Source organism: Chiloscyllium plagiosum, unplaced genomic scaffold (assembly GCF_037043375.1).
Source record: "Chiloscyllium plagiosum isolate Xiang-an unplaced genomic scaffold, Cpla_swu_hap1 HiC_scaffold_17, whole genome shotgun sequence".
Taxonomy (NCBI): Eukaryota; Metazoa; Chordata; class Chondrichthyes; order Orectolobiformes; family Hemiscylliidae; genus Chiloscyllium; species Chiloscyllium plagiosum.
In genome coordinates this window covers 54,840,909-54,852,287 of record NW_028270155.1, presented here as the reverse complement: position 1 = coordinate 54,852,287, position 11,379 = coordinate 54,840,909, and the positions used below count along the sequence as shown (strand labels likewise).

The 11,379-nt window shown below is 40.4% G+C and overlaps 1 protein-coding gene across 1 annotated transcript in view; it reads left to right on the top strand.

The window, feature by feature from the left end:
• LOC122558738 (dynein axonemal heavy chain 5-like) overlaps positions 1–11,379 on the top strand; it is a 269,744-nt gene that overhangs the window by 152,577 nt on the left and 105,788 nt on the right. Inside the window, exons 48-51 of the mRNA XM_087996146.1 lie at positions 1,574–1,708; positions 6,806–6,928; positions 8,170–8,383; positions 8,716–8,939. Coding sequence (XP_087852272.1) covers positions 1,574–1,708; positions 6,806–6,928; positions 8,170–8,383; positions 8,716–8,939 — 696 coding nt within the window. The remainder of the gene's footprint in view (positions 1–1,573; positions 1,709–6,805; positions 6,929–8,169; positions 8,384–8,715; positions 8,940–11,379) is intronic.

The window sequence follows — 11,379 nt, the reverse complement described above, 5'->3', positions numbered from 1 at the left end:
TCTATTTCTGATCCTTCACCCTGACAAATTCGCTTCTAACTATTGTGATACCGCAATGTACTTTTGTATTCAAGTCACCAATCACCATTCTGCCCAATTGCAAAATTTATTGAAGGTCATGTTTTCATACTTTCGTGTCTCATGATTAGCTAATCTCACCTAATTTCTATGCAGCTTACTATTCTCCCAGATACTGGTGAGAAACTAGTTAGGAGGCTGGACTGTCCTTAGTTTGGTTTGCCCTCCCAAGTCCATAAAATCCTAAGAAATAGGAACAGGGGCAGGCTAATTGATCCCTCGCGCTGCTTTATCATTCAATAGGGTCATGGTTATTCCAACATTCCACACCTCTACTTTATCCCTATTACTCAAGAATTTATCTCAGCCTTAAATGTACACAAGGACTCTGCCCCCACAGCTTTTGTGGCAAGGAGATCAAAAGACTCTCAACTTTCTGAGAGAAGAAATTCCTCCTCATCTCAGCCTTAAATTAGCACTCCTTTATTCTGAGACGATACCCTCTGGTCCCATGAGGGGAACATTTCTCTCTGTAGTTACCCTGTCAAGCCCCTTCAGAATACTGTATGTTTCAATAAGATCAATTCTCAATCTTAAAATTGCTTTGAGTAGAGTCCCGACCTTGTTAACCTTTGCTTGTAAGACCATTCCTCCATAGCAGCGAACATTCTCGTGAACCTTCTCTGAAATGATATCCTTCCTCATATAGAGGAACCAAAACTACTCACAGTATTCCAGCTGTGGTCTCACCAGCACCTTGTACAGTAAGACTTCCCTTTGTGTATACTCCAATCCCCTTGAAATAAGAGCCAGTATTCCATTTGCCTTCCAGATTACCTACTGCCCCTGTGTGCTAGCTTCCTGTGTTTTATGCACATTTTATCTTCTAGTCAGTCTGGTGTGATGGATCACAGTCAGTCCTGGGATTTAGGGCAGTGATGTGAAGGAGGGGACATTGCTGCATTGAGGAAAGTGGGGAGCTCAAATGTAGAGACTGGTGCCAAGATGCTGTGTGCTAGGATATAGAGAGAAACATCCCTTTGATGACAGAAACAGGACCAATCTTGAGTGAAAGAGTGAGAGAGAACTCTAGATACAAATGTAGGAACTAATACAGCATGGGAAGTCACAGAGTACTGTGGGATTGGAGGGTGAGTGGGGGAATCTTTGAAAGTCAACATCACCCTGGTTTTGGTGGGGGACAATAGATAATGCTATTGAATAACTATGTGGTTGGCCTGAGGCTTGCAGAAAATTGATGTATTATATTTAAGATGAAAGATTTGCGTGGGAACATAGAGTGTTTCAAAGCTGATGATGGGGACTGCAAAGTACCATGGAACTTGAAGGTTTGGAGGGGGTGCACCTAGAATAGTAGACAGAGGCTGCAGCACATGAGCCTGATCTAGGAAGCCTTTCATCTTCAATTAAATCTCAATTACGCAACATTTGTACCCTTCTTTTATTGTTGTCTGTGCCATTTTACACTGGCAGTGCCTCCCTGAGCAGTAGGAAGTTCATATCCAAAATAATTTAACTTGATTTCTTTTCATAGGGTGTGCTTTTGACTGGTGAACAAGGAACTGCGAAGACAGTCATCATAAAAAATTACCTTTCTAAGTATAACACTGAGATTCATCTGCCAAAAAGCCTCAACTTCTCCTCAGCCACTACACCTTTAATGTTACAGGTAAAGAGTGAATGAATAACTGCCTGAATGGAACCTCCACCTTGCGCCCATTAATGATGCAATTTGTTATCTTTCACAATATCCCCCCATCACCATCTGCAGTCGTTTGCCACTAAAGCACTCTCCTCCACTTATAAAGTACCTCAGCGCTTTACTGACAGCTCTTCACTCTGACAGACTTTGAAATCCCTGTCTTTGAGTGGGGCACAATACTAACCCTTTCCAACTCTGACTTGTTTCCAACTGACTTGTTTCCAAATCACAAATCCAAGGCACTCAAACTATCACCTTATCATGCAATTTAAACTTTATCCTCCAGTAACGCTTCCACACATCCACTTCCCACTTGTGACACCCAGTTGGTTAGCAATCCTTTCCTTCCATCCATTGAAGGAATACTCCCAAATGCTGATTCACTCTACATGCCTTTTTTGAGTTGCTATGTTGCCAGTAACTCCTCCCAACCAAAGCTTTTATCCATACACGTACTTTCTCAATCACATTCTTCTAAATTACGTTTCTGATAGTTGTCCCGATAATTAGTCACAGAGTCATAGAGATGTACAGCATGGAAACAGACCTTCGGTCAAACCCGTCCATGCCGACCAGATATCCCAACCCAATCCAGTCCCACTTGCCAGCACACGGCCCATATCCCTCCAAACCCTTCCTATTCATATATCCATCCAATTGCCTCTTAAATGTTGCAATTGTACCAGCCTCCACCACATTCTCTGGCAGCTCATTCCATACACGTACCACCCTCTGCGTGAAAGAGTTGCCCCTTTGGTCTCTTTTATATCTTTCACCTCTCACGTTAAACCTGTGCCCTCTAGTTCTGGGCTCCCCCATCCCAGGGAAAAGACTTTGTCTATTTATCCTATCCATGCCCCTCATCATTTTATAAACCTCTATAAAGTCACCCCTCAGCCTCCGATGCTCCGGAAAAACAGCACCAGCCTGTTCAGCCTCTCCTGTAGCTCAAATCCTCCAACCCTGGCAACATCCTTGTAAATCTTTTCTGAACCCTTTCAAGTTTCACAACATCTTTCCAATAGGAAGGAGACCAGAATTGCATGCAATATTCCAACAGTGGCCTAACCAATGTCCTGTACAGCTACAACATGACCTCCCAACTCTTGTACTCAATACTCTGACCAATAAAGGAAAGCATACTAAACGCCTTCTTCACTATCCTATCTACCTGTGACTCCACTTTCAAGGAGCTATGAATCTGCACTCCAAGGTCTCTTTGTTCAGCAACACTCCCTAGGACCTGACCATTAAGTGTATATGTCCTGCTAAGATTTGCTTTCCCAAAATGCAGCACCTCGCATTTATCTGAATTAAATTCCATCTGCCATTTCTCAGACCATTGGCCCATCTGGTCCAGATCCTGTTGTAATCTGAGGTAACCCTCTTCGCTGTCCACTACACCTCCAATTTTGGTGTCATCTGCAAACTTACTAACTATACCTCTCATGCTCACATCCAAATCATTTATGTAAGTGACGAAAATTAGAGGACTCAGCACCGATCTTTGTGGCACTCCATTGCTCACAGGCCTCCAGTCTGAAAAACAACCCTCCACCACCACCCTCTGTCTTCTACCTTTGAGCCAGTTCTATATACAAATGGCTAGTTCTCCCTGTATTCAATGAGATCTAATCTTGCTAATCAGTCTCCCATGGGGAACCTTGTCGAACGCCTTACTGAAGTCCATATAGGTCATATCTACCGCTCTGCCCTCACAAATCCTCTTTGTTACTTCTTCAAGAAACTCAATCAAGTTTGTGAGACATGATTTCCCACACACAAAGCCATGTTGACTATTGTCATGGAAATTAAGTTGACCCGACTCAAATGCTCAAAAGAAAAAGTTTATTTTGAAACTCTGCAGAGCTGACCCAATACATTGGCTTGGCAAGATGCTGCATGTAAGGGGTGCCTGAATAGCTTTCACATATTGCCTTTATACTAAACTTCGCTTACTCTTATCACATTTCAAGGCCAAGAGCTGGGAACATTTGAGCTCCTTTCCACGCATGGAGTTGTTTTTCTCATTCCTTGACTGTTGATATGATAGTGACTGTCCTTGTGAGGCTACTGTGAGTCTGGTTATATTTTTCCTGACTCTGCTTTTCTGACTGCCTGCAAGACTTTTCGAAGTATTCTTTTATAGATTTCACAATTAGTATTAATTTTCCATTACACTATCCCTAATCAATCTTTGCCATTCCAAATACATGTACATCCTGTCCCTCAGGATTCCCTCCACCAACTTGCCCACCACTAACGTCAGGCTCACGGGAGTCTATAATTGCCTGGCTTGTCATTACCTTCTTAAATGGTGATACCATGTTAGCCAACCTCCAGTCTTCCTACAGCTCACCTGTAGCTATCGATGATACAAATATCTCAGCAAGAGGTCCTGTAATCACTTCCCTAGCTTCCCACAGAGTTCTAGGGTACACCTGATCAGGTCCTGGGGATTTATCCACCTTTATGCGTTTCAAGACATCTGGCTCTTCCTCCTCTGTAATATGGACATTTTTCAACATGTCACCATCTATTTTCCTGCAATCTATATCTTCCATGTCCTTTTCCACAGTAAACACACTGATGCAAAATATTCATTTTGTATCTCCCCCATTTTCTGCGGCTCCATACAAAGGCCGCCTTGCTGATTTTTGAGGGCCCTATTCTCTCCCTAGTTACCTTTTTATCCTTGATGTATTTGTAAAAACCTTTTGGATTCTCCTTAACTCCATTTGCCAAAGCTATCTCATGTCCACTTTTTGCCCTCCTGATTTCGCTCTAAAGTATACTCCTACTGCCTTTATACTCTTCACTCGATCTATCCTGTCTATGCCTGACATATGCTTCCTTCTTTTTCTTAACCAAACCCTCAATTTCTTTAGACATCCAGCATTCCCTATACCTACCAGCCTTTCCTTTCACCCCAACAGGAATGTACTTTCTCTGGATTCTCGTTATCTCATTTCTGAAGGCTTCCCATTTTCCAGCCATCCATTTATCTGCAAACATCTGCCCCCAATCAGCTTTTGAAAGTTCTTTCCTAATACCATCAAAATTGGCCTTTCTCCAATCCTCCACAGCCCTTCACATCAAGGGGCATCTCCTATTGCATCCCCTCCCCACCTCACTGCCATTCCCCAACATAACCCCACTCCCCAAATCTGGAATTATTTTCCTCCACCACAAACCCTCCAACCTCCTTCCTAAAGCATCACCCATTACAGTTCTGTGGTCATTTCTCCCTCTTCATGGGAAGAAAGAGTGATCCATGTAAGAAGGAAAGTACATCCCTCTCAGGGTCTTGTCTGTCTGCCTCTTCCCCTGCACCATTCCCTCCTCCAATCCTTCTTTTTCCATCCATTTTGTACCCTCCTTACCTCATAATTTCTCCCTATCACCATTTCTTCCCTTTTGCTATTTTCCTTCTCCCTATTCTTGCCTTCCTCTCATACCTCTTCCCTTCCATTCACCTTTGACAGTTTAACTTTGTTATAACTGCTAACGTTGACCTCAAGAAATTTCTTGACCACACACCTGCCCATAGAAGCAGAACTGAGTTGAAACTAATTACTAGATAGTTAATAGAGAATCGCAAGTTATACATCAGTCTTAGGTTTCAAGTGATCACCAAATCACTTGAGTGTCTCAAATGTCCTGCAGTTTGAGATGTTACTTGAATCCCTCCTTTAGATAATGGCATAAGAAGCTGTTCTCACTTACTCACAATTGAATATTAAACTTAACGATGTTCTATTGCACATTTTAGTGAATGCACTATAAAGTTATTATCGCTATTAATCCTCTTGTATAAATGGCCTCTTGTGTCATTGACTTTGAGGTCAGCTGCAGTCCTTGCTGACAGATTTCCCACTCGATTGTAGCCAGTATATATCAGAAACAAATTAGAGGGTTTAATCTAATGTTGAGCCTCAAGTGACTGTTCATTGCCATGTAATAACGCTCTAATGTCATTATTTTATCTTGACTTCAGACAGTTTTTAAAAAATTAAATATTGACATAAATTTAGATGGCAGTGTAGATTAATGCATAAAATTACTAAGGAATATTGATAAATTAGAGAAATGGGCAAATGGATTTCAGTAGATTTCAGTGTGAATTTATCCAAAAAGGATAGATTGAAGTACTTTCTAGAAGGTCTGAAGCTAAATACAGTGGATGTCCAAAGAGACTTGGGGGGAGGCGGGGTGCATGGAGAGGGTAGAGGGGTTCAGGTACATAGATCGTTAAAATGCCATTGTGAACAAAAGCTGAAAATAATCAGTGGAATCCTGGCTGTTTAATTGAGAGAAATGGGTAGAAGGATGCAGAAGTTATGCTGTGGCTATACAAAACATTGGTCAAGTCCCAACTAGAGTACTGTGAGCAGATCTGGACTCTACACCTTAGGAAAGATATGTTGGCCCTGGCGGGAGTACAACATAGAATTACAAGTGTGATACCTAGACTTCAGGGATTGTATTACGAGGAGGGATTATACAAATTAGACCTGTTTTCGCTATAATTTATAAAGTTAAGGAGCGATTTGATCAGTCTTCAAGATATTAATAGGAACAGACAGGGTAAATAAATATAAAGTGTTCCTACTGGCTGGATATTTTGGAACTAGGGGCCATAGTCTGAGGATTAGGGTGAGACCATTGAGAAGAGATTTTCTTGAGCCATTTCTACACACAAAGCAAGTTAGATATTTGGAACTCTCTTTCATGAATGGTGGTTGATGCAAGATCAGTTGTTAATTTTATATCTGAGGTGGATCCATTTTTGTTAAGCAAAGGTATTAAGGGATATGGGCCAAAGGCAGGTTTATGGAGGTAGGCCACAAGTCAGCCACAATCTCATTAAATGGAAGAACAAGCTCAAGGGGCTGAATGTCTTCCTGCTGTTCCTATAAAAGTTGTTGTGATCAACTATTTCAAGAAATGTTGTTCCAAATAGGATCAAAAACTCATTCACTTTGATTAGTTTGCAACAAGCTAAAAGATGATTAGAATTTCCATCTTTCAAGTTAAGTGTACATATTCTCCCTTTTTAATTAGAGGACTATAGAAAGCTATGTGGACAAAAGAATGGGGAATGTATATGGACCTCAAGCTGGAAAGAAAATGACTGTGTTTATAGATGATATAAACATGCCTATTATCAACAAGTGGGGTGATCAGGTAAATACAACTGCTCAGTTCATTTATTTACTTATTGACTTAGTTCATATCAGATTGTCATTATCTTGTTGACTGTATCTAACGAGAGTACACTTGTTAGTATTTTACAATATATAATTCCAGGTGGCCAAGAAGGTGTAAAATTGGCAGTATTGTCTAACCATTGCATCTTTTTTAGCATGAGCTAGGCCATTAGCTTAAGGAAAACATCACCTTGTTAAATTTTCTGAGTGTTGATTTCTAAAACAATAGAGTCTGGAGAGGTTGGAGAGCAAATATACATATGATTGTATACTAAGGTTCTCAACCATCCAGGACTTCTCTAAGTCTCCAGGAATCAATGATTAACCTTCAGGGTACTTTTGCAGGTGACCTGGAACAAGATAGTTTGGCTTTTCAAAAATCCATGTCTTTATCTTCTTGTAGTGCAGTTCTTTGCTAGATATAAAAATATTGACAATGGGAAATTTTTTTTTGATTGTCAAGATTTATCCATTTGAGCAATGAAGACTTTCCTCACTTTCCGATTACTCCAGAAAGGCAGTTCACTGCAAGAATGAACTATAGGATGAGCAATGATAGGAGTGTGAGGGCAGGAAAGTAAGAATTAGGAGGATATCATTGGCCGGTTTTCCGCTATTGAGGCTGGTAGCTTGAGTTGGGACATTTTATGACTCAGCACGTCCACCATGGTAGGTGTGGGGGAGAGGAGAATGTGGAGAATGGGTTGCTCATTTTATATTTTCAGCACTCCAATATTGATATGGAGTGCTTTTTCTTTTAGAAGAAGCCAAAGTCACAGATGGCATTAGGACACTATGTCAATAGTGTTTATGATACACCGATAAGGATTGAGGAAAATAATTCAGCCTGATGAAACCAGAAAATATGGATTGCTCTCTTGAAAATTTAACCAGTAAAAATTGGAATTATAAGTCTGATGGCATGAACTTTGAAACTAAATATATCAAGGGCCACCAAATGCTACTTATTTTTCACAATGTTAAACTGGTAAAATAAATTTTCAACTTTGAATTTTCTTAATGTGTTTTGATATACTGGTGCATGATTATGTGACAGTTCACTAGTTACAACTAACTGTACTGAATTTTCAACAAAGTAAAATGATGAGACTGCATCTTCCTGCAGTTCTGGTACTGGCACTTTCTACAATGAGAGTTGGTTGGGACAATCCGCTGACAGGAAAGTATGAGTAACATATTGTTTTGTTATGATTTAAGGTAACCAATGAGATTTTAAGGCAGTTGATAGAACAGAAAGGCTTCTATAATCTGGAGAAGCCAGGAGAGTTTACACACATTGTGGACATCCAGTTTATTGCTGCAATGATCCACCCTGGTGGTGGACGGAATGACATTCCTCAAAGACTGAAGAGACATTTCTCGATTTTTAACTGTACGCTGTATTCTAATATCTCCATTGACAAAGTCTTTGGTAAGTCAAACTTTATGGGTATGTAATTCTTAACCAATTATTTCTTTTTGCAAATTGGTATCATTATAATTTACAGATTGCAATTGTCACCCTTAATATAAAATTTGCAGTAAATTTTATGCACAGTAGGGTGTAGAAATATAATTAGTGGCCATAGATTTAACGTTGTGGCCAGTATTTCTAAAACTTATGTTTGGTTAGGCAATGCGATATTTAGGAAAAGCTTGGGAATAATTGTTTTGGCACAAAAAATGTTACAAAAGAAAAGTAGATTGATTTATGTAATTACATAAGATTTTCTCTTCTATGTCATTATTTTCTAATGGCTTCAGGTGTGATTGGAGTGGGTCATTTCTGCAAGCAGCGAGGATTTACTGAAGAGGTGGTAGGCTTAGCAGCTCAGCTTGTTCCCATCACGCGGAAATTGTGGCAAATTGTCAAAGCTAAAATGCTTCCAACACCAGCCAAGTTTCATTATGTGTTTAATTTACGAGATCTCTCCAGAATTTGGCAGGGCATGCTCAACGCCACTGCGGAAGTCATTTGTTACAAAGAGGTACTCGTTCTGTAATAATGATGATGATTGTATTTCAAAGGTAATTTATTAGCTGTAAATGACTATAAGGGGACATGATAAAACATTCTATAAGTGTAACCTCTTTCTGTACAATCCCCGCTTTCAAATAACAGCGCTGTACTTCATTACATTTCCTTTAGTTTGCACATCTCATAGTCTTCATATTTTCTGCCCAGCTTTACTACATTATATATAAGCATGTTTGGGTATGGAGACCTGGGCACTACGGTTCATTTTCTCTCTTGTCCAAGTTAATAAATCATTATACAAAATACCATGGATGCTGGAAATCTGAAATGATAGTAAAGAACACTGTAGTCACCTATGGAGAGAAAGAAACATTTAATGTTTCTGGTTGAATATCTTATGTCACAACTAACAACCAAACTGTAACAAATTATGAACACGTGCAAAGGCAGGAAATGGGAATGGGGAAAGGGAACACAAGAGATCTGTTTGAAGATGGAAGGCAGGTGAGATTAACTAACAAAAGGGATCATGGTACAAGGCAATAGAAGACGGCAATAGGATATGTGAAGAAACAAAAAAATGGATCTAAAGGGGGTGAAAAATCATCATCAACATCTGTTATCTGAAAAGATAAGTAAAAAAGTTATTATCTGAAATTATTGAGTTCATTGTTGAGCCTAGAAAACTGTAAAGTGTCGAATTGAAGAGGTGCTGTTTCTCAAGTTCATGTTAAGTTTCATTGCAATAGTTTTGGAAGCCAAGTCTTGAGAGGTCAAGGTACGAATTTGTTAGAGGATTTGAATTACAGATGACCAGAAACCATAATCAAACTAGCTGACAGAACAGAAATGTTCTCACAAAGTAGTCAACCAATCTACATTTTACTTCCACAATGTAGAGGGGATAAGTGGGCAATAGGCATAGTAAAATTGAAAGAAGCACAAGTAAATCAGTTCTTCAACTCAAAATAAACTCCGTGATTGAAAAATATACTTTTCTCACCAGTAGTATTCAAGTGCTGACCCCACTCTTGACTGTCTGTGAGAAAACAAGCACTGTAAAGCCCAAGTTTGTGTGTCATCTGAATCCTTAGAAGAGTATAAAGGCAGTAAGAGTATAGTTAAGAGGGAAATTAAGAGGACAAAAAGGGGACATGAGATAGCTTTTTCAACTAGAATTATGGAGAATCCAAAGGGTGTTTACCAATACATGAAGGATAAAAGAATAACTAGGGAGAGAATAGGGCCCCTCAAAGATCAGCAAGGCGGCCTTTGTGTGGAGCCGCAGAAAATGGGGGATATCCCCAGAACCTGATCAGGTGTACACTAGAACTCTGTGGGAATGTAGAGAAGTGATTGCTGGGCCTCTTGCTGAGATATTTGTATCATCGATAGTCACAGATGAGGTGCCGGAAGACTGGAGGTTGGCTAACGTGGTGCCACTGTTTAAGAAGGGTGGTAAGGGCAAGCCAGGGAACTATAGATCAGTGAGCCTGATGTTGGTGGTGGGCAAGTTGTTGGAGGGAATCCTGAGGGACAGGATGTACATGTATTTGGAAAGGCAAGGCCTGATTAGAGATAGTCAACATGGCTTTATGCGTGGGAAATCATGTCTCACAAAATTGGTTGAGTTTTTTGAAGAAGTAACAAAGAGGATTGATGAGGGCAGAGGGATAGATGTGATCTATATGGACTTCAGTAAGGCGTTCGATAAGGTTCCCATGGGAGACTGATTAGCAAGGTTAGATCTCATGGAATACAGGGAGAACTAGCCATTTGGATACAGAACTGGCTCAAAGGTAGAAGACAGAGGGTGGTGGTGTAGGGTTGTTTCTCAGACTGGAGGCCTGTGACCAGTGGAGTGCCACAAGGATTGGTGCTGAGTCCTCTACTTTTTGTCATTTACATAAATGATTTGGATGCGAGCATAAGAGGTATAGTTAGTAAGTTTGCAGATGACACCAAAATTGGAGGTGTAGCTCAGAGGTTTAGCTCAGATTACAACAGGATCTTCACCAGATGGGCCAAGTAGCAGATGGAGTTTAATTCAGATAAATGCGAGGTGCTGCATTTTGGGAAAGCAAATCTTAGCAGGACTTATACACTTAATGGTAAGGTCCTAGGGAGTGTTGCGGAACAAAGAGACCTTGGAGTGCAGGTTCATAGCTCCTTGAAAGTGGAGTCGCAGGAAGATAGGATAGTGAAGAAGGCGTTTGGTATGCTTTCCTTTATTGGTCAGAGTATTGAGTACAGGAGTTGGGAGGTGGCTGTACAGGACATTGGTTAGGCAACTGTTGGAATATTGCGTGCAATTCTGGTCTCCTTCCTATCAGAAAGGGGTTGTGAAACTTGAAAGGTTCAAAAAGGACTTACAAGGATGTTGCTAGGGTTGGAGGATGTGAGCTATAGGGAGAAGCTGAACAGGCTGGAGCCGTTTTCCCTGGAGCGTC